The following is a 24502-nucleotide window of genomic DNA, read 5'->3' on the forward strand; positions in this document are numbered from 1 at the left end:
ATATAACTACTGAATTGGAACAATTCTCATTTTGAGTACAACTTACTCTACATGTTTCATTTTTGATTATCCAATATTTCTATCAACACTTTACATACACCTATTTTTAATTACATTGAAATTAATCATATGCATTTATGTTGTTAGATTTTTACACTCCAGGGTTGTTTATGCCTATTGTTTGATCAAGTCAATCAATACACTTATTACAAGTAGGCCTCATGGTCACATTGTTTGCCAGCTTTCTGTAAAAATGGGTAGATATGACTGTCAGTATAGTTAAAGAACAGTCCATTCTTAGAAGAAACTCTTCTGTCTTGACTTACCGCGCAAAGCTACTGGTTTTGGTGTGATGACATGCTTGTCCGTGGTTGATGAAGGGTAGAAAGTCACCATGCACTTATACTCTCCCAAATCATCCCTGGCTGTAAGATGGAAAACCATGGCAGTTGTTGACATTGTAACTCAATGGATGTTTTAAATTACATATTGTTTAGTCTGTTTATGTCAGTTAAAATGAATAATAAACAAGATGTGTTTGTGAAACAATATATCCCCCCCATATATTTGACCTTTGACCTTGGAAAATGACCTTGACCTTTCACCACTCAAAATGTGCAGCCCCATAAGATACACATGCATGCCAAATATCAATTTGCTATCTGCAATATTGCAAAAGTAATGGCAAATGTTAAAGTTTGACGCAAACAAACCAACAAACAGACAGGGCAAAAACAATATGCTCCCCAGTATAGACTGGGGAACATAAAAAGTGGGTTTCACTTTTTTACCTGTTCTTATTTTCTTAACCTGACACAAATTTTTATAGTAAAATTCATTTTAACAAGGGCTGTTTGTAAAACATGCATGCCCCCCATATGGGCTGTCCATTGTAGTGGCAGCCATTGTGTAAATACGATTTTTGTCACTGCTACCTTGACCTTTGACCTAGTGACCTGAAAATCAATAGGGGTCATCTGCGGGTCACGATCAATGTACCTATGAAGTTTCATGTTCCTAGGCAAAAGCGTTCTTGAGTAATCATCCGAAAATCATTTTACTATTTCGGGTCACCGTGACCTTGACCTTTGACCTTGTGACCTCAAAATCAATAGGGGTCATCTGCAAGTCATGATCAATCTACCTATGAAGTTTCATGATCCTAGGCGTATGCGTTCTTGAGTTATCATCCGAAAACCATTTTACTATTTCGGGTCACCGTGACCTTGACCTTTGACCTAGTGACCTCAAAATCAATAGGGGTCATCTGCGAGTCATGATCAATCTACCCATGAAGTTTCATGATCCTAGGCGTATGCGTTATTGAGTTATCATCCGGAAACCATTTTACTATTTCAGGTCACCGTGACCTTGACCTTTGACCGAGTGACCTCAAAATCAATAGGGGTCATCTGCGAGTCATGATCAATGTACCTATGAAGTTTCATGATCCTAGGCCCAAGCTTTCTTGAGTTATCGTCTGACAACCACCTGGTGGACGGACCGACAGACCGACCGACAGACCGACATGAGCAAAGCAATATACCCCCTCTTCTTCGAAGGGGGGCATAATTAGTAAAAACTTACCTGCTATCTAGATAGCTACGTATTTTATCCGGAAGCTTTCTGTCCGAATCCCACACTTGTCATAAACCCGTATAGATCAGAACGGTCACATTGTGCAGTGCAACCAAAAACGGGATATTACCCAGAATCCATCACTCTTATTCCAATAAACAAAATGAAAATATTAGACGAAGAGCGGGGTGGGAGGTGGGACTCACCGATAGCAGGTAAGTATTTACCTATTAAAATGAATTTTACTATAAAAATTTGTTTTAATAGCTTAAATACGTTACCTGCTATCTAGATAGCTGATTTTGCAGCTGCGGCGGGAAGGTTCGCGAATAGCTCCCCATCACAGCGGAACCCATATCTCGGGTTCTCAGCTAATCTTCGTTAGTACGGTATTAACTTAATTCACGGATAAGTGTTATATACCTATGCCATAGAAGATACTACCATTTGTGCAACCACAAGGGGGCCCAACAGATACAAGTTGTCCTGTTGGCACTGTTGTCAGCACAACAGATACAAGTTGTCCTGTTGGCACTCCAGAGAACGAAGATAAAAAGATGAAAAGGTGGTCTGATTCCTCCAGAAAGCAGCTTGAAGCACGTCAGAGAGTGGGGTATGATTAATATATGCCCACGAAGCAGACATTGCTCGTAATTCATGCGGTCTTATCTTAAAAAGGGATGAATCCCTTGATGAAAGAGAAGAGTAAGCCGTTCTTATAGTCGAGGCTACCCAACGGGAAATAGAAGCCGCAGACACATCGCCCCCCTTTTAAGGGAATGAAGAGTCTCTTGCGAGAACCTCGAATAGACTTAACTCTACTAAGATAGAACTTCAAAGACCTGACAGGGCAGAGGAGTCTATCTTCATCTTCATTTCCACAAGTTCTAGAAAGACTTGGGACCTTGAAGGGTTTAGAAGCAATTGAGGGGAGTTGATTTTTTAGCAAGGAATCCTGGCTGACACAACAAAGTGACGGAGCCATTGGAGGAATCAAAACGAAGATGGCTATCTTCGATAGAAAGAGCATGAATTTCACTTCTACGTTTGGATGAAGCCATGGTAAGAAGGAAAACGGTCTTCCAGGTTAGGAATTGTAAAGAAGCCTGATTAAGGGGTTCATAGGGAGCTTTAGTAAGCAATCCAAGAACACAAGCCAATACCATTTGGGGGTAAGAGAACGAGACACAGGACGTTTAAGTTCCATGGCTCGGATCAGTTCCAAAATGGCTGGGTCAGCACAGACTTGTGATGACTTACGAAAAGCTAAGGTATGCGCAAGCATAGATCTGTATCCTTTAATGGAGCTAAGAGAAAGTTTCTAATCATCAAAGAGATAGATTAGAAAATCCGCTATGCGTCTAGCAGAGGGATTGAGGGGATCAATTTTCCCTCGAACACACCAATTAGAGAAGAGTTTCCAGCGAGCACAATAGACTGCTCTGGTGGACTTTCTCCTTGCAGAGGCAACGAGCGTTGAAGCCCTGACAGAAAAGCGTTTCTTCTGCAGGGATTGCCAGATAACGGCCAGACGTGTAAGTGGAACATGTATGGATCCACGTGAAGTCTGCCTCTCTGAGATAGGAGATCTTACCTGTGCGGGAGTTCCCTGGGAAAATCGCACAGGAGACCGAGAAGGTCGTTGAACCAGGATCTCCAGGGCCACCAAGGGGCTATCAGGAGGATCCTGCAAGAGCTCACACTGATTTTCGCTAAGATTTGGGGAATTAGAATGGGTGGGGGATAAGCGTAAGGGTCCAGTTGATCCCAATCGAACGAAAGCGCGTCTACCGCCCACGCTGCTGGTTCGTACACTGGACTCACATACAGAGGAAGTCTGTGGTTGTCTCTGGTCGCAAACAGGTCGACCAGTGGATAACCGAATGTGAGGAAAATCTGGTTGGCCACTTCCTGATGAAGTGTCCACTCCAATGGAAGTAACTGGTGTTTGCGATACAAACCGTCTGCCAGGGCGTTGAGACGACCTGGTATGTGTTTGGACAAGAGAGAGACATTGAGGCTCTTGCAAAGAACAAGTAAGTTCCTTGTTTCCAGATACAGGGAGTGAGAGTGTGTACCTCCCTGTATCTGGATGTAAGCCATGACTGATGTGTTGTCTGTCGATACCATCACACAGGAGTCCCGAAAATGTGATTGGAATTGAGAAACAGATAGAAAGACTGCTCGCATTTCGAGATTGTTTATGTGCAGGTGAGACTCCTGGGGAGACCACAATCCTGATAATGTCAGGCTGCGGGGTTCCAGATGAGCGCCCCAACCTTCCATGCTCGCATCCGTTTTGAGATGTAAAGAAGGTTGCAGGGGAAGAAGCGGTACTCCTGCCAATAGGGTCTTCTCGTCTAGCCACCATTGAAGGTGGGGTACTAAGGACGGAAGGATGGGAATCTGTGTTAGCAGATTGTCTGGAGACCATTTCAATCGAGCTGAGAGATAGTGCTGAAGAGGACATAGGAAGAGACGTCCCAACTGCACGAAGTCTGCTACAGAGCTCAGGATACCGTTGAGCGAGAGGAAATCTTGAGCTGTGATATGAGATTGGGACAGCACCCATTTGACCTTCAAAAGGAGGTCTGATACACGTTGCCGCGAGACCCTGACCCGATTGATGTGGGTCAGAAAATTCATTCCCACGAATATGAAATCCTAAGAGGGAATGAGGTCTGACTTGGCTGCATTGAGGAGTCCTAAAGAGAGGAGCTCCTTCCAAGAGAACTCTAGGTGTAGCAGAAGCAGTCGACGATGGAGCTGGTGTAAGAGCCAATCGTCGAAATACTGAAGCAGTTGAATCCCGTGTTGAATCCACTGCGGCCATGAGTTTGGTGAAAGGGCATCGCACGAAACTGGTAGACGTGGCCTCTAAAGGAGAAGCGCAGGTACTTCCGGTAGTTGGGATGGATAGGAACATGGAAGAATGCATCTTCCAGGTCCAAAGAAACCCCCCAGTGCATGGGTTTGATGGAGCGCCGAATGAAGGCAGGAGTCTTCATCTTGAAAGTAGGTTTGACTAGAAACGTGTTGAACACTTTTAAGTCTATGACTGGTCTCCAGGAGCCGCTTTTCTTTTGAACAAGGAAAAGGCGACTGTAAAATCCTGGAGAACAGGGGTCGTGAACCCTTTCTACAGCCTGTTTTTTCAGGAGTCTGAGAATGGAGTCTGGAAGTTGTGGATGCGGAGATACCAGATCTATTGGGACGCGAGAGAGTGGGGGCCTTTTTTCGAAATGAAAAGTGAGGCCTTTTGTGACAAGGGAATGAACCCACGCGTCCGAAGTTATTTGGAGCCATCGATTTGCGAAGTGCATAAGTCTGGCCCCGACTGGTACCTCCGGCATCGGAGGTTGTGGCCGTAGAAAAGGGTTTGACCTAGGGCTGACCTTTTGGAGGTCCACCCTTGCCGGAAGAAGGATTAAATGACTTCTTGTCCGCATTGGGTTTGCCCTTACTCCAATTTTTGGCTTACAGACGGCTTCTGATAGGAAGATGTTCTGTTTTGAAAAGGAGGCCTATGTGTGGGCTGACGTGGAGCAGAAGGACGCTTTGTAGGGAAACTGTCCCTTTTAGCGTTCTTGGCCGGTGGGGCTCCTGGGGGCTTAGAAGCAGGGCGCTTAAAAACCACAGGGCGCTGGCCAGAGTTGCTCCTAGCTAAGGAGGCATGTATCTGATCTTCACGATCAGCAGTTAGTGCCGCCTGTATCCTCCCTCCAAAGAGAAAATCTGCTGTTAAAGGAGCAGTTCGAAGGGAGTTTACGCCTGTTTCCAAAAGGAAATTATTGGGCAAGGAAGAGAGGATGAGAACTCTCCTAGGCCTTAACATCTCAGACATTGACGAGGCAGCATTGTGTGATAAACACTGCGTAGTACGTGAAAGTTGTATCAACAAGGCACGGAGCTCCTCTGGGATTGAATCAGAGAGCTCCCAAACCATGTCTAAGGCTGTGGCTGCCATAAGATCTAGCTGGTTAGCCAGACCTATGGAACGGCGTTCTCTCAGCTTCCAATTTTCCAACAGGGAAAGAGGGACTGCTGTATGGGTAGATGATGAAGGCATTGTAAGGGACAGCTTACTCATGTCAGCATCAGGAACCGGAAGTTTGGAAGGGTTCAAACCGGTAGAAGGGTTCGGGTACCGGGGCCTTATAACTTTTACCGCCGTCCATCTGTTTAGGCTCCGTCAGCTCCTTAGGGGCTTTCCATGGAGATGGCGAAGGTTTATTGGCTGGCTCAAGTGACTGGAATACAGCCATTGTGGAAGAGCCAAAAGGAAGGTGGAGATCCACTCGTGAAGTCGCCTTACTTACATGCCGGGCTCCTGTCTGCGGGCTACCTGTTCTGTAACGGTAACAGCAGATCCTGTAAGAGACAAGGAAGGGCGGGGGCAGAAGTCCTCATCTAAGGTATGGAACATTAGTTCGTAAACCTGATTGATAGAGGCCAAATAATAAGGTTCGGCCTCATTAGACTCTGAACCCGCCTCAATCGAACCGTCTGCGAGAGAATTGGAATGATTGAAATCGGTGGATACAGGAGTAGGAAAACTAGATTCATCCGCTTCTATCATGATAGGGTCGTTTTCCGGCACCATCAAAGACATAGCTGGTGAGTTAGGTCTATCAGTGATCAAGTCAGCAGACTCACTTTGAATACCAGCGGTCGCTGGTAAAGGATCAGTTGAAAAAGGGACAAAGATTCCCGGCGACTGTTGGATCCAAAGTATTGGGATTTGATGGTGTAGCGGCAGCCCGGGGTATACTTCTATGCAATGTGGAAGAGACCCGTGGGGCTGAAAACGCAGCCGAAGTGGTAAGGTTAACCCCTGTACCTGGAGCCTGATATGTATGCGAACTAGTGTTTGAATACAATTTATGCCCAGTGGTTGTAGGAACGGCTGAAGTGTGTGTTGAGGCCAAAATAGAGGCCGACACACATGGAAGGATGTCACTAGATTCCTCAGAGAAGGATCGCCTAGGGGACCTAGCAGTCCGAGAGCCCCTAATAGAGGAAGGTCTATGTCCCTTATCCCTGCGATGCTGAGACACTGTTCGGCGGCGCTGGGAATGATGTTTCCTGATGGAACGTCTCCCAGAGCGCTGGCGTGATCGCTCTTTACGAGGAAATCTAGGCCGAGAAACACTTGGTGTGCGTGAACATCGTCCATTCCGATAATGATGAGGGCTAGTTGAAGTAGACGATGAGTCATACAACGACGAGCCCGAGGTGGAGGAGAAGCCGGAAACATCAGACACTACGCGTTTACATCTGTGACTCACAGTAGAAACGCGACTGCGTCTACCTTTGTGGAGGACTGACAAGGTAGTGTCAACGTCTACGGTGACTGGAACGGTCTGTTGCACAGACCGGTACCCGGTGACCGGACCGGTCAAAACATGACTTGACCGGTCAGTGACCTGTGACCGGACACCGGTGGACTGGTGACCGGTTGACTGGTGACCGGACCGATCATAGCATGACCGGTTACCGGACTGGTCAATGACTGGTGACCGGACCGGTCATAGCATGACCGGTGACCGGACCGGTCAGTGACCGGTGACGACACCGGTCATAGCATGACTGGTGACCAGACCGGTCAATGTTGACCGGTGACCGATGAAGTCTCCGGACCGGTGTCGTCACCGGGCAAGGACTGTTGCATGGCATCTCCTGATGGCATGTGGTCGAGGTCGTGTGGGGAAAAGTCACAGCTAGCCGAACTTTCCCGACTTTGACCTGAGCCACCCATGTTGTGTTTCCGGCTCTTGAATGGTCTACGCTTGATGGCCCAGGTTTCTTCTGACGAATTCACACAGAAAGGGTAGCAGTTGTCCTGGTAGCATCCGGCACACGAAAGGCAGCTGTCATGGTTATCCCAAGCTGCTCTAATGTGGTCACATGAACCACGTGTTTGAGGCATTTGCCTTAAACAAACAAACAAAATCACAAAACACTACAGAAATAATCGGATAATAACGGAGAATATTTTAAAACACAATTCAAAACTTCTCAAGTTCTGTAAAACAGAAGAATCCAGCGAAACAGAGCAACAATTAAGTAAACAACAAAAATGTCAGCCTTGTATATCGCATCCGGAATAAGAGTGATGGATTCTGGGTAATATCCCGTTTTTGGTTGCACTTCACTATGTGACCGTTCTGACCTATACGGGTTTATGACAAGTGTGGGATTCGGACAGAAAGCTTCCGGATAAAATACGATCCTTTCGGATAAGTAGCTATCTAGATAGCAGGTAACGTATTTAAGCTATTAAATTACCAGTTTTATGACAATTTTTTGTTGATGCATGCACATATATTTGAAGGTTTTGAAAGTTTATCAGACATCTGACCTTTTAACCTCTGACTGGTATAAGTTGGGATGCAATAATACAATAAAATCCATTTTGCAATATATTGCCAAACAGTGAACCTGTAATACTTAATTGAATACAAATTAAAACTTTAAAAACCGACAACAAACAAGGGCTGATTGTAAAACATGCATGCCCCCCATATAGGCTGTCAGTTGTAGTGGCAGCCATTATGTGAATGTGTTTTTTGTCACTGTGACATTGACCTTTGACCTATTGACCTGAAAATCAATAGGGGTCATCTTCCAGTCATGATCAATGTACCTATGAAGTTTCATGATCCTAGGCATAAGCATTCTTGAGTTATCATCCGGAAACCATTTTACTATTTCGAGTCACTGTGACCTTGACCTTTGACCTAGTGACCTGAAAATCAATAGGGGTCATCTGCCAGTCATGATCAATGTACCTATGAAGTTTCATGATCCTAGGCATAAGCATTCTTGAGTTATCATCCGGAAACCATTTTACTATTACGAGTCACTGTGACCTTGACCTTTGACCTAGTGACCTGAAAATCAATAGGGGTCATCTGTGAGTCATGATCAAGGTACCTATGAAGTTTCATGATCCTAGGCCTAAGGGTTGTTGAGTTATCATCCGGAAACCATCTGGTGGACGGACCGACAGACCGACCTACATGTGCAAAACAATATACCCCCTCTTCTTCGAAGGGGGGCATAAAAACAAGCGTATTAACACATTTTCAGTTTCAATTTAATACCTAGAGTAGGACCAGTGATATAGAGTTTAGACATGATTACATGTATCTTAACCAGAGCTCTATGCCGACGCCAATGCAGACAAATGGGCGAGTGCATTACATGTAATAAACGTTACTAAATGTGTAAAAATTTGCTTTATTTTTAATAATTTATTATCAGAACTGCTAATAATCAATCAAAGATTTTAGTAGCTTATTACAGATTTTAGTAGACATCTGCTATTGTGGCTACCATAACGCTTTAAATACAAAATTTTCCAAATTTGTATAAGCCAATTTGTGATTTTAAAAGCAATTGGGTATTTTGGCTCCTGGAATTGTTAACATAACTTACTAGGAGTGTTGATGACCAGGGTTCCGTTCTCTGGTATTATCTGGTATTTGTTTCCGGCAACAAGAGCCTGATCAGGACCTTTGTCCATGACCCGTGCCCAACTTAACTCCATGCCATACTTCCATCCATCAAGATAACAGGTCAGATGAGCAGGTAGAGATGCATTGAAAATGGCATCTTTTTGTTTAACTGGAAAAAGTAGCCAATGTGAAAATAAACATGTTTGAGATTTCAGTACAAGACAAAAGGTAGAACAGTGAATCAAATCCTGTATGGAGGAACAAAAAACTCATTTTTTTATTTCAATAGAAGGGTCTGATTTTCTATTTAAAAACCCCCCACATCAAATCCTGAAACAGTCGGTACCTGATATTACTTCTTAATTGATCGTTCTCATGCAAACATAATTTTAGGTTTCTCAGTGCTCCAGGCCATTTTCTTTTTTTTTTAAAGACATATTATAATTTATAAATCTCTTGTTACATTGTAATTAATTAATTTCTGATTGTTCACATTTTATTTGCATGGTGTAATACTAATGGAAATAATATATTATAACGATCATTAACAACATAAAAATTAATATACAACAGGGAGCATTCCAGATACGACTGCACTCTTGTAAGTGCCCTTTTGGCAAAATTCTGCAAGTTGAAAGAGCCCATTTGACAAACATCTATTTTCTTTTTAAAGGTGAAGGGACTCTCATTTTCAATCACAAAGGAGGGAGGGCTGGAGTGAAGAGTGGTGTATAGTGTGGGGGCGTGGACATTTATTACATTATCTTCCAAAAATACGGGAAAAAAATGCAAAAAAAATTCGGGGGGTGGGGGGCGTGGGGGGAGGATTCTTGGGTTCGATGGTTGGACAGTATTTCAAACATAAAATAATAAAAATAAATATTTGTGTTTTTTAACCTTTAAAAAAAAATTGGGGGGTTGGGGTGAGGGTATAGTGTGAGTGTGTGGTGGTCATTTGTGAGATGATCTTAAAAAAAAAAAAAAAAAAAAAAAAAAAAAATAGGGGGGGAGGGGAAATGTGGGGGGGAGGGGGGGGAGGGGGGTGTGGGGGGGTATTCTTGGGTGCGATGGTTGGACGGTATTTCAAACATAAAATAATAAAACTAAATATTTGTGTTTTTAACCGTTTCAAAAAAAAAAATAATTGGGGGGGGGGTGGGGGTGGGGGGGGGGTATAGTATAGTGTGAGGGTGTGGTGGTCATTTGTGAGAAGATCCTAAAAAAAAAAAAAAAAAAAAAAAAAAAATTGAGGGGGGGGGATTCAGGGGGGGGGGGAGGGGTGGTATACTTGGGACGATGGTTGGACGGTATTTCAAACATAATAACCGTTTTTTAAAAAAAAAATTGGGGGGGGGGTGGGTGGGGGTGGGTAGGGGGTATAGAATAGTGTGAGGGGTGTGTTGGTGGTCATTTGTGAGATGATCTCAAAAAAAAAAAAAAAAAAAAGGGTGGGGGGGATTCGGGGGGAGGGGGGGGGGGGTATAGTATAGTGTGGGGTTGTGGTGGTCATTTGTGACATGATCTTACAAAAAAAATAATTTAGGGGGGGGGGGGGGGTTATATAGTTATAGTTGTGAGGGTATGTGGTGGTCATTTGTGAGATGTGAGATCTTAAAAAATAAAAAAATTAGGGGGGGGGGGGGTATTCTAGGGTGCGATGGTTGGACGGTATTTCAAACATAAAATAATAAAAATAAATATTTGTGTTTTTTAACTGTTTCAAAAAAACAATATGGGGGGTGGGGTGGGGGGGTATAGTATAGTGTGAGGGTGTGGTGGTCATTTGTGAGATGATCTTAATATAAAAAAAAATTACGGGGGGGATTCGGGGGTGGGGAGGGGGCATTTTTAGCAAAATTTAATAATTTGACCTTGAGAGTCAAGGTCATTCAAAGGTCAAGGTAAAATTCAACTTGCCAGGTACAGTAACCTCATGATAGCATGAAAGTATTTGAAGTTTGAAAGCAATAGCCTTGATACTTTAGAAGTTAAAAGGATCGAAACACAAAATTTAACCATATATTCAAAGTTACTAAGTCAAAAAATGGCCATAATTCCGTAAAAATGACAACCAGAGTTATGCAACTTGTCCTTTTACTGTACCCTTATGATAGTTTGCGAGTGTTCCAAGTATGAAAGCAATATCTATGATACTTTAGGGGTAAAGTGGACCAAAACACAAAACTTAACAAAATTTTCAATTTTCTAAGTACAAAGGGCCCATAATTCCCTCCAAATGCCAGTCAGAGTTACATAACTTTGCCTGCACAGTCCCCTTATGATAGTTAATAAGTGTTGCAAGTATGAAAGCAATATGTTTGATACTGTAGGAATAAAGTGGACCTAAACACAAAACTTAACCAACTTTTCAATTTTCTAAGTATAAAAAGGGCACATAATTCTGTCAAAATGCTAGTAAGAGTTACATTACTTTGCCTGCACAGTCCCCTTATGATAGTTAGTAAGTGTTGCAAGTATGAAAGCAATAGCTTTGATACTTAAGGAATAAAATGGACCTTAACACAAAACTTAACCAAAATTTTCAATTTTCTAAGTATAAAAAGGGCACATAATTCTGTCAAAATGCAAGCCAGAGTTATCTTACTTTGCCTGCCCAGTCCCCTCATGATAGTAAGTAAGTGTACCAAGTTTGAATGCAATAGCATTGATACTTTCTGAGAAAAGTGGACCTAAACGCAAAACTTAACCGGACACCGACGCCAAGGTGATGACAATAGCTCATAATTTTTTTTCAAAAAAAAAGATGAGCCATAAATGCCACGCCCCTGGTGGCCTTGATTTGAAAGTAACCAAAACCATTTTTGAACTCATCTAAGATATCATTGGGACAAATCTTCTGACCAAATTTCATGATGAACGAAAAATAAAAGTGACCTCTAGAGTGTTAACAAGATTTTACTATAGCCGTCTAAGGTTAAATGCCCACCCCCCAAAAAAAAAATGGGGGGGGGGGGGGTAGGAGGGTAAGAGGGGTGTATAATGTGGGATGTGGCAATTTATAACACGATGTTTGAAAAAAAAATTGGGGGGAGGATAGGGGGGGAAGGGATTCTGGGTAGGGGCGTGGGGTATTGTTTGGGTGGAATCCATTGTGGTATTCAGGTAAGTGTTGTTTTGTCAAAGTAATAATAAAATATAATCATATATAAAGAAGTTATGGCAATTTAAGCAAAATGTTCAATTATCTAAGTGTAAAAGGGGCCATAATTATGTCAAAATGCTAGATACAGTGGTCTGCTCTTGTTTATAGGTTGGGGTCATGTTGGTCAACAAGTATGCAACATATAAAAGCAATATGTCAAAGGATATAGGAAATATTTGGGGTACTACGCAAACTTTAACATAGATTTATCAATAATATGCATATTCTAAGTATAAAAGGGGCAATAATTATGACAAAATGCTTGATAGAGTTGTCTGCTCTTGTTAATAGGTTGGGTTGCTGTTGGTAAACAAGTATGCAAAATATGAAAGCAATATGTCAAGGGACAATGAAAATAAATGGGGTATTACACAAACTTTAACATTTGCTGCATATTCTAAGTGGAAAAGGGGCCATAATTATGACAAAATGCTTGAGAGAGTTGTCTGCTCTTGTTTATAGGTTGGGGTCATGATGGTTAACAAGTATGCAAAATATGAAAGCAATATGTCAAGGGACATTGAAAATAGTTGGGGTAGTACGTAAACTTTAACATTTGCTGCATATTCTATGTGGAAAAGGGGCCATAATTATGACAAAATGCTAGATAGAGTTGCTTTTGATTATAGGTTGGGGTCATGTTGGTAAACAAGTATGCAAAATATGAAAGCAATATGTCAAGGGACAAAGAAAATATTTGGGGTAGTACGAAAACTATAACATTTGCACGCTAACGCTATCGCCGATGCCGGGGTGAGTAGGATAGCTCTACTATATATATTTCGTAAATAATAGTCAAGCTAAAAATGCCCCGCCCTCTCATGGCCATGTTTTTAAAGCAACCAAAACCATTTTCAAGACATCCAAGATATTATTGGGATGAATCTTCTGACCAAGTTTCATGAAGATTGGAAATAAATGTGGCCTCTAGAGTGTTAACAAGATTCTACTATAGCCATATATAGCCATGTAAGGAAAAATGCCCCGCCCCTTGGCAGCCATGTTTTTCAAGCAAAGGTTACCATTTTTGAACTCATCCAATATATTATTGGTACAAATCTTCAAAGCAAGTTTCATGAAGATCGGAAAATAAATGTGGCCTCTAGAGTGTTAACAAGGTTCTACAATAGCCATATAAGGAAAAATGCCCCAACCCCTGGCAGCCATGTTTTTCAACCAACCAGCATCATTTTCAAACTTGTCCAAGATATTATTGGGATGAATCTTTTGACCAAGTTTCATGAAGATCAGACAATAAATGTGGCCTCTAGAGTATTAACGAGATTTTACTATAGCCATATATGGAAAAATGCCCCGCCCCTTGGCAGCCATGTTTTTCAAGCAAACGTAACCTTTTTTCGAACTTATCCAAGATATCATTGACACCAATCTTCTGACCAAATTTCATGAAGATTGGACAAATAATGTGGCCTCTAAAGAGTTACCAAGGCAAATGTTGACGCCGCACAACCCACGACGGACAAAAGGCGATTATAAAAGCTCAACATGAGCACGTTGTACTGCTCAGGTGAGCTAATAAGCACGTTGTACTGCTCAGGTGAGCTAAAAATAATGAATATGTCTGCTCCACCATACAATACCTCACAATGTATGTTATATTTTACTAGGTAGGGATGCAATAGGTTACAAAAATCGTTAACCGGTTAACCCTTTTCCGTAACCGGTTATTTAGCGGTTAACCGAAACGCCTTAAGTAGTTAAAATGATTTAGAGTAAGAAAAAATGGCATACTGCTCGAACCGCTCTGTAGAAACAAAAGTAATTTCAAATTAGAAATCACTTGCATTGATAACATAAAAGTTTCGTTATAAAATGTATTATACAATTTATTTTAATAATTTTGTAAATGTATGCTTTATTTCTATTTATTTTTCCTGCGTAAATGCAAATATGTAAACAATTAAAGAAGTACACAATGTTCATTTTCACGTGTTATTAAGTTATTTTTGGTTGGGTCGCTTATATTACTTTCGCGTCGTATCACTCACAAAAATGGTGTGTTCTTTTGTTTATTCTGTTTTAATTTTTGAAACTCAAATTGGCTTAATATGGAAATGTTTTTTCTCTTTCAATTCAACAGAAAGTGGGTCACGTGTGTTCAACAAATCCGCATCTCTTCTTATTCGATAATTGCATATTTTGTTGTTTGCAATTTAGCGGTTGCAGCCTAAGTATTATCGATCGATTTTAATTATACAGTTTAAAAATGTGGGTAAAATAAAGGACACAAATTCAAATTAAATTAATTCTGAACGAAATGTTAGTTGAATATTTTATAAAATCAGTACATTTATTTAATAGCGAAGTAACTAAGTATTATGATTTCAAATACTGGTAGTTACGTATGTTTGTTAACGCACATTAGCGCGCAAATTTTAAGCAATTACACAAATACTAAATTAAACGTTTTTTTTTTTTAAATATTTTTAATTGATGTTTAATTAGTTAATAATTTGCTTTCTTAAATAAAACTTGCATTGGACGGTAATGGTGGAATCGATGGACGTAAATTATCCTACTGATATTAATTTTTGATAAACATAAACGACGTTAACTCGTCATGATTTTAACTACGATTGCATTTCTTGATACAATTGTAACTTATTAACACGGTATTTTTGCGAGCAATCAGTGTTGGATATTGGTTTACAAAACATCAAAATAAGCCGTCCAATGTCTTAACTATTCAGTAAACGTGTCAATTACGTCTTCGCTAATAGCTCCCACTCCCCGCAGTTCGCTAGTTAAAGTAAACAAGGGCCACATTGGCCCTGAATCGCTCACCTGAACAAATTTAATAGCCTTAGGCCCAATGGTAATTGACAAGAAACAAATTTTCTTGAACAAATTTTTAGGGGAGCCTTTAAGGATCATCCTTATAAAAAAAATTGAAAATCCGACGAGCCCTTTCTGACAAGAAGATTTTTTAAGGTATTGACCATATATGGGCATGGCGGCCAGCTTGGTTATGTGACCAAATTTTTTTTTAACAATATTTTTTTTTCGTGACGTAGGAAAGCTCCACATGAAATTTGGTTGAAATTGGCTCAATGGTTTAGGAGAATATGATCTGCTCAGGTACGCTAAAAACTTAAACATTGAGATAAAAGGAATTTTTGCTTGTTTTGAAGAGATTCCTCCTTTTTCTTAAAATTGACAAGATATCATCGACTAAACTGGCAACCCATGTTTGCATAAGGATAAATCCTTTTACCAATCAACATATTTTGGACTGAACAATTTCTCAATTTCCCACAATGATTCAACCCTACCAGAGCAATTTCCTAAACAATAATCACCTCCCATTTTAAAGGAAAAATAATTTCTCATCAACAAAACTACAGCATTAATTGATTTCTGGTAGTTAACCCTTTTCCAAATTGAAAGAGGTTGCAGACGACAAATTAAATTATAATGGAATAAGAAGAAACTGATTTAATAGGGTAGGAAGCATTGTGATGAAAGGAGAAAATGCTAATTTCAGCAATTTCTTCTTTTATTTCAATGATTTCCACATTCACAAACATTTGCAGAAAGAATTAACTGTTCTGGGTTAAGGGTTTATGTGGTCTGCAGCAAAGCCATCAGAAGAGAATCGTGTCAGAGAAACCTGGCCTGTAGCCAGCAAATCCTTTACTCTAATAGCACTATTAATTGGAAAAAAGAGTACACTATAATTATTTCTAAATCTGCCATCTCAAGGAGATAATTCTGGACTTAATGGTCCAATGTTGCTAATTTTCGACAGGGCTCCAGTTTTCATTGATATGAAGACACTATGCAAGTTTGGAAAGAATTGGATGAAAAATTTGGACTTTATGCATAAACACCATTTTCTCAATTCAAGGGGAGGTAATTCTGTACTTCATGGACCAATAATGCTCATTTTTTTGTAGGGTTCGTGTCCTCATTGATATAAAGACACTGTGCAAATTTGGAAAGGATCGGACAAAAAATGTGGAAGATTTTTGAAAGTAATTTCACAAAATAGGCAAATTTCATAGTAAAAACACTCTTTAATTCTAATATTTCGCCCAAACGGGCTTTATCAAAGTTTACAAATACGAATTCACTACATAGTTATAACTGTCGTATACACCAATAATTGATTAAAAGCAAGACATTTACTCTGTATCTAACGTGCAAAGATTGTTGAGATAGGTCAGTATTGACTTGTGACATTTACGGTTATAATTGTATACATCTTCATGTGTTTACTGGTGCGTTTTGGCAGTTCAAAGCAAATTCAATAGAGAATGGAAACACCCAAAATGACCTGTGATTGGTAAGTTGATTATTGTTTATCGCAGTTATTATTTGACCTTGTGAACTAGTTTTTGACCCCAGATGACCCAAATACAATCCCAACCCATATTTCTTCAAGACAAACATTCTAACCAAATTTCATGAAGCAGAGCTCCAGATAAGGGTCGTATTTTCGTAATTACGAATTATTTTCAAGTCCGTTACGTATTTATTTTAAAATCTTGTCGTACCATTAAGAATTAGAAAATCAAGTTACGAATATTATTTTTACATCGGTTCGTATCGATTTTTATTGAGTTCTTTTCGCGTATTAAAGATCTTTGCGGTGCTTATATAGAATGGTTATCGGGTTTGTTTTACAAAGCGCATTTTTTCCAATAAAAGCGGCGTGTACAGTCTATCTGTCAAAACACAATGGCGGAGCCCAGAGAGCGTCCTAAAAAAACTGCAAAGCGTCCAAAAACACACTTTTAACATATTGTGCGCAAAGTGAGCCGAAGTTAAATGTTTAGAAAGACATTATAGAAAAGATCTTAAACGATGTTGTATGTTCAGTTGCCGACACAGTCGGAAAAGCTAAACAAAAACGCGACACGACGGGTCCAAACTTAAACACAAAAAAAAACATTGAACGAGTGGAAGGGACAAGTCCCGTGGCTAATCGTTGAAAAGATTGAAGGAAAGACCCGTTTTAATTGTGAAATATGTAAAAATAATCATCTAAGGCATACAATCTAAGCACAGTTTGGGCATATGAAGGTATTTGAAAAATAAAATTGTATAATACTGAAAAGACACTGTTGAACTCGTATAAATAAAGTTGCTAGTTTGGTATTTTGATTTTTTTGCATGAAAATAACCATAATTATTTATTTTTAGGTCATTTAAAAAAAGAAAGAATTATTTTTCAAAACTTTGTATTAACGTTAAGAATAAAATTTCAGAGTTAAGAATTCTTTTTGAAAATCTGGTAGTAATTTAAGAATTTCACAAAACCTTATCTGGAGCTCTGTGAAGATTGGATAAAAACTGTGACCTCTATTGTCTACACAAGGTTTTTCTATTATTTAACCTAGTGACCTAGTTTTTGACCCAAGATGACCCAAATACATTCCCAACCCAGATTTCATCAAGATAAACATTCTGACCAAATTTAATAAAGATTGGATGAAAACTGTGACCTCTATTGTCTATACAAGGTTTTTCTATTATTTGACCTAGCGACCTAGTTTTTGACCCAGTGACCTAGTTTTTGATCCCAGGTGACCCAAATACAATCCCAAACCAGATTTTATCAAGATAAACATTTTGACCAAATTTCACAAAGATTGGATAAAAACTGTGACCTCTACTGTCTACACAAATTGTTGACGGTTTTTCTATTGACCTAGTGACCTAGTTTTTGACCTCAGATGACCCAAATACAATCCCAACCCAGATTCCATCAAGATAAACATTCTGACCAAATTTCATAAACATTGAATGAAAACTGCGACCTCTATTGTCTACACAAATGTTTTCTATTATTTGACCTAGTTGTTGACCTAGTTACCTAGTTTTTGATCACAGATGACCCAAATACAATCCCAACCCAGATTTCATCAAGATAAACATTCTGACCAAATTTGATAAAGATTGGATGAAAACTGCGACCTCTATAGTCTACACAAGGTTTTTCAATTATTTGACCTAGTTTTTGACCTAGTGACCTAGTTTTTGATCCCAGATGACCCAAATACAACCCCAACCCAGATTTTATCAAGATAAACATTCTTACCAAATTTCATAAAGATTGGATGAAAACTGTGACCTCTACTGTCTACACAAGCAAATTGTTGATGGACGCACACACGCACGGACGCACGCACATACAGACGCTGGACATCACACGGTCACAAAAGCTCACCATGTCACTTCGTGACAGGTGAGCTAAAAATCTGGTCAGAAATCCAGAGGGCTACAAAAAATGTAAGATATTTGGTCCTCAAACCTGCCAAAACTAGACATTACAAAATGAAAATTACTTGACAAAAACAATCTTGCCCATAAGTGAATCTATTAAGGTATTTTGCTCTTGATAAAATTCAGTATCATTAAATTGCAAAATACTGTCCACTTAAAAAATATATAATTGTATGAACTAAATTAAAACCACACTACAACTACAGTGCTAAAATTTACTCTTAGTGGTATTGAAAACTTTCTAGTTGTACTTATGTTTCATGGTTATTGTAAACACAGACATGGCGAAAGCCCGTCAGCCCTTGCCGACGAAAATTTAAAAAGGCAGACGGTTAAATGCGAAATCGTCGGCCTTACTGGCCGGCGAATTTTGCTTTAAAAGAGTGTAACCCTGTTGCAGTTTTCACAACAACATTATTTCGTGATTACCGACTCATGATATTTCCGGACAAAATTTGTTACAAACTGCATTGGTTAATTTCGAAAGTGATTCAAAACGTCACGGAGCGTCTTTTAACCTTTGACCTTGAAGGATGACCTTGACCTTGAACTTCCACCACTCAAAATGTGCAGCTTAATGATAATGCCGCTTTGAAATTATTATTTTTTTTACCTTTGAACTTTAAGGATGACCTTGACCTTGAAGAATGACCTTGACCTTCAACTTCCACCACTCAAAATGTGCAGCTTCATGAGAATGCCGCTTTGAATATTATTTTTTACCTTAGACCTTGAAGGCTGACCTTGACCTTGAAGGATGACCTTGTCCTTGAAGGATGACCTTGACCTTCCACTACTCAAAATGTGCAGCTTCATGAGAAAGCCGCTTTGAATTTTTTTGTGTTTGACCTTTGAACTTGAAGGATGACCTTGACCTCTAAGGATGACTTTGACCTTGAAACCACACCACTCAAAATGTGCAGCTCCATAATAACGCCGCTGTGAAATTATTATTTTTTACATTTGACCTTGAAGGATGACCTTGACCTTGAAGAATGACCTTGACATTGAACTTCCACCACTCAAAATGTGCAGCTTCATGATAATGCCGCTTTGATATTTTTTATTTGTTTTTTCACCTTTGACCTTGAAGGATGACCTTGAACTTCCACCACTCAAAATGTGCAGCTTCATGAGAACGCCGCTTTGAATTATTTTTTATTTTTTTGACCTTGAAGGATGACCTTGACCTTGAACTTCCATCACTCAAAATGTGCAGCTTCATGAGATACACATGCATGCCAAATATCAAGTTGCTATCTTCAATATTAAAAAAGTTATGGCCAATGAAGTTTTCGGACGGACAGACTCCATATATTTGACATTTGACCTTGAAGGATGACCTTCACCTTCACCTTTCATCACTCAAAATGTTCAGCTCCATGGGATACACATGCATGCCAAATATCAAGTTGCTATCTTCAATATTGAACAAGGGCTGTTTGTAAAACATGCATGCCCCCCATATGGGCTGTCCGTTGTACTGGCAGCCATTGTGTGAATACGACTTTTGTCACTGTGACCTTGACCTTAGACCTAGTGACCTGAAAATCAATAGGGGTCATCTGCAAGTCACGATCAATGTACCTATGAAGTGTCATGATCCTAGGCAAAAGCGTTCTTGAGTTATCATCGGAAAATCATTTTACTATTTCGGGTCACCGTGACCTTGACCTTTGACCTTGTGACCTCAAAATCAATAGGGGTCATCTGCGAGTCATGATCAATCTACCTATGAAGTTTCATGATCCTAGGCATATGCGTTCTTGAGTTATCATCCGAAAATCATTTTACTATTTTGGGTCACCGTGACCTTGACCTTTGACCTAGTGACCTGAAAATCAATAGGGGTCATCTGCGAGTCATGATCAATCTACCTATAAAGTTTCATGATCCTAGGCATATGCGTTCTTGAATTATCATCCAAAAATCATTTTACTATTTTGGGTCACCGTGACCTTGACCTTTGACCTAGTGACCTCAAAATCAATAGGGGTCATCTGCGAGTCATGATCAATCTAACCATGAAGTTTCATGATCCTAGGCGTATGCGTTCTTGAGTTATCATCCGGAAACCATTTTACTATTTCGGGTCACCGTGACCTTGACCTTTGACCTAGTGACCTCAAAATCAATAGGGGTCATCTGCGAGTCATGATCAATCTACCCATGAAGTTTCATGATCCTAGGTGTATGCGTTCTTGAGTTATCATCCGGAAACCATTTTACTATTTCGGGTCACCGTGACCTTGACCTTTGATCTAGTGACCTCAAAATCAATAGGGGTCATCTGCAAGTCATGATCAATGTACCTATGAAGTTTCATGATCCTAGGCCCAAGCGTTCTTGAGTTATCGTCTGACAACCACCTGGTGGACGGACCGACCGACCGACCTACCGACCGACATGAGCAAAGCAATATACCCCCTCTTCTTCGAAGGGGGGCATAAAAAGTTATGGCAAATGTAAAAGTTTTCGGACGGACAGACACCATAAATTTGACATTTGACCTTAAAGGATGACATTGACCTTGACCTTTCACCACTCAAAATGTGCAGCTCCATGAGATACACATGCATGCCAAATATCAAGTTGCTATCTTAAAAAGTGAAAAAGTTATGGCCAATGTTAAAGTTTTTTTCGGACGGACAGACATACTGACGGACAGTTAAACTGCTATATGCCACCCTACAGGGATCAATCGAATCTAATCATAAATAAAGAAGTTATGGCAATTTTAGCAAAATTTAATAATTTGACCTTGAGTCAAGGTCATTCAAAGGTCAAGGTAAAATTCAACTTGCCAGGTACAGTACCCTCATGATAGCATGAAAGTATTTAAAGTTTTAAAGCAATAGCCTTGATACTTTAGAAGTAAAGTGGATCTAAACACAAAATGTAACCATATATTCAAAGTTACTCAGTCAAAAAATGGCCATAATTCTGTAAAAATGACAACCAGAGTTATGCTACTTGTCCTTTACTGTCCCCTTATGATAGTTTGCGAGTGTTCCAAGTATGAAAGCAATTTCTATGATACTTTACGGGTAAAGTGGACCAAAACACAAAACTTAACCAAATTTTAAAGTATAAAGGTCCCATAATTCCAACAAAATGCCAGTCAGAGTTACATAACTTTGCCTGCACAGTCCCCTTATGATAGTAAATAAGTGTCGCTAGTATGAAAGCAATAGCTTTGATACTTTACGAAAAAAGTGGACCTAAACACAAAATTTAACAAAATTTTCAAATTTCTAAGTATAAAAAGGGCACATAATTCTGTCAAAATGTCAGTCAGAGTTACATAACTTTGCCTGCACAGTCCCCTTATGATAGTTAGTAAGTGTTGCAAGTATGAAAGCAATAGCTTTGATACTTAAGGTATAAAATGGACCTAAACACATAACTTAAACAAAATTTTCAATTTTTCTAAGTATAAAAAGGGCACATAATTCTGTCAAAATGCAAGCCAGATTTATATAACTTTGCCTGCCCAGTCTCCTTATGATAGTTAGTAAGTGTACCAAGTTTGAATGCAATAGCATTGATACTTTATGAGAAAAGTGTACCTAAATGCAAAACTTAACCAGACGCCAACGCCGATGCCAAGGTGATGACAATAGCTCATTTTTTTTTTTCAAAAAATAGATGAGCTAATAAGAGAGGACACCATGCTGAATGTTAAAAAACGCACTAAGTGACCCTGTGACCTAGTTTTTGACCCGGCGAGGCCCATGTTTGAACTTGGCCTTAAGATCATCTAGATACAACTTCTGACCAAGTTTGGTGAAGATCGGATGAAAACTACTTGAGTTAGGAGCGGACAACATGCTGAATGTTTCAAAAGCATTAAGTGACCCCGTGACCTAGTTTTTGACCCGGCAAGGCCCATGTTCGAACTTGGCCTAGACAACATGTAGATACAATTTCTGACCAAGTTTGGTGAAGATCGGATGAAAACTACTTGCATTAGAGAGCAGACAACATGCTGAATGTTTAAAACGCACTAAGTGACCCCGTGACCTAGTTTTTGACCGGGCAAGGCCCATGTTCGTACTTGGCCTAGACATCATCTAGATACAACTTCAAACCAAGTTTGGTGATGATCTGATGAAAACTACTTGAATTAGAGAGCGGACAACATGCTGAATGTTTAAAACGCACTAAGTGACCCCGTGACCTAGTTTTTGACCTGACAAGGCCCATGTTCGAACTTGGCCTAGACATCATGTAGATACAACTTCTGACCAAGTTTGGTGAAGATCGAATGAAAACTACTTGAATTAGATAGCGGACACTTAATACGGACCGACAGACAGACAGACCGACAGACAAGTTCACTCCTATATACCCCCCTAAACTTCGTTTGTGGGGGTATAATTGACAAGAGCTGTCAGAGGACAGCGCGCTCAACTATTTGAGTGCTTGACAGTTTAACGTTAACCATCATGGGGAAATTGTTCATATTCAATAATTTATTAGACGATCTTTCAAAAATAAAAAAAGGAAAATTTTTTTGTTTTTTGTTTTTGGGGGGGGGGGGGAGGTTGGGGGCGAGGGGTTGAGAGGGGGTATAATGTGGGGTGTGGTCATTTATTAGACGATCTTTCAAAATTGAAAAAAGGAAAAATAAAAATTAGGGGGGGGGGGGGGTAGGGGGGGAGTGAGAGGGGGGTATAATGTGGGATGTGGTCATTTATTGGATGATATTTAAAAAAAAAATTGGGGGGGGTAGGGGGGGTGGTGGGGTGTGAGAGGGGGGGGGGGGTATAATGTGGGATGTGGTAATTTATTAGATGATGTTTAAAAAAAAAATTGGGGGGGGGGGGGGAGGGATTCTGGGTAGGGGCGTGGGGTATTGTTTGGGCGGAATCCATTGTGGTATTCAGGTAAGTGTTGTTTTGTCAAAGTAATAATAAAATGGGATCATAAATAAAGAAGTTATGGCAATTTTAGCAAAATGTTCAATTATCTAAGTGTAAAAGGGGCCATAATTATGTCAAAATGCTTGATACAGTGGTCTGCTCTTATTTATATGTTGGGGTCATGCTGGTAAAACAGTATGCAACATATAAAAGCAATATGTCAAAGGATATAGGACATATTTGGGGTAGTACGCAAACTTTAACATAGATTTATCAATAATATGCATATTTTAAGTGGAAAAGGGGCCATAATTATGACAAAATGCTTGATAGAGTTGTCTGATATTGTTTATAGGTTGGGGTCATGTTGGTTAACAAGTATGCAAAATATGAAAGCAATATGTCAAGGGACAAAGAAAATATTTGGGGTAGTACGAAAACTTTAACATTTGCACGCAAACGCAGACGCTCACGCTAACGCCGGGGTGAGTAGGATAGCTCCACTATATATATTTCATATATAATAGTCGATCTAAAAATGTGTCAGTCTTCATTGTTGAACCAACAATTTTCAGTAAGCATGAATCAGGGTATACATTTTTTACTTATAGTAAAGCAGGTGACTGGGGCTGTCAATTTCATAATGATAACAAGATTGTTCTGTAGTTATTTTTAACTGAGATTTGGAGAAGCTATAGTAAATTTCACAACTATTACAAATAATAATTTAATGGATTTATCTGCATGTCAGGTATATATCAACAACAAATTTTAATTTCAGAATAAAACCGAAATCACGTGTTCAATAATAAATACAATGGTAAGGGAAACTCACTTTGGACTATAACAACATCGATCGGAGATCTGCTTGTTGGGTTATTTAGGCTACATTCGAAGGTACCTTCATCGGCATCGACGGTTACATTCTTTTTCAGAGTCTTTGTAGTAATAGTTACACTGGGATCATCGGGTTTTACAGAGCTTGAAGTTGTTATCTGAAACAGAAACACTAAAAATAGTGTTTTATACAGGAAGGAAAAAGGGCGTGGTGCAAAATTTCAAAAAAGGGCACTTTAGCGCGCGACATCCATAAAAAGGGCACATATATCTGTATAGTGACTTAATAACAAGCTTTGTTACACACAAACATTGTATGTATAGTTTTGAGATTAATTGTTGAATAATTA

General features: G+C 39.7%; 1 protein-coding gene across 1 annotated transcript in view; it reads right to left on the reverse strand.

The window, feature by feature from the left end:
- LOC127852244 (neuroplastin-like) overlaps positions 1-24502 on the reverse strand; it is a 55402-nt gene that overhangs the window by 9911 nt on the left and 20989 nt on the right. Inside the window, exons 3-5 of the mRNA XM_052386138.1 lie at positions 24151-24310; positions 9019-9207; positions 327-425 (exon numbers count right to left, since the gene is read on the reverse strand). Of these exons, the coding sequence (XP_052242098.1) occupies positions 327-425; positions 9019-9207; positions 24151-24310 (448 nt within the window). The remainder of the gene's footprint in view (positions 1-326; positions 426-9018; positions 9208-24150; positions 24311-24502) is intronic.

The sequence above is a fragment of the Dreissena polymorpha genome, chromosome 12, assembly GCF_020536995.1.
Source record: "Dreissena polymorpha isolate Duluth1 chromosome 12, UMN_Dpol_1.0, whole genome shotgun sequence".
NCBI lineage: Eukaryota > Metazoa > Mollusca > Bivalvia > Myida > Dreissenidae > Dreissena > Dreissena polymorpha.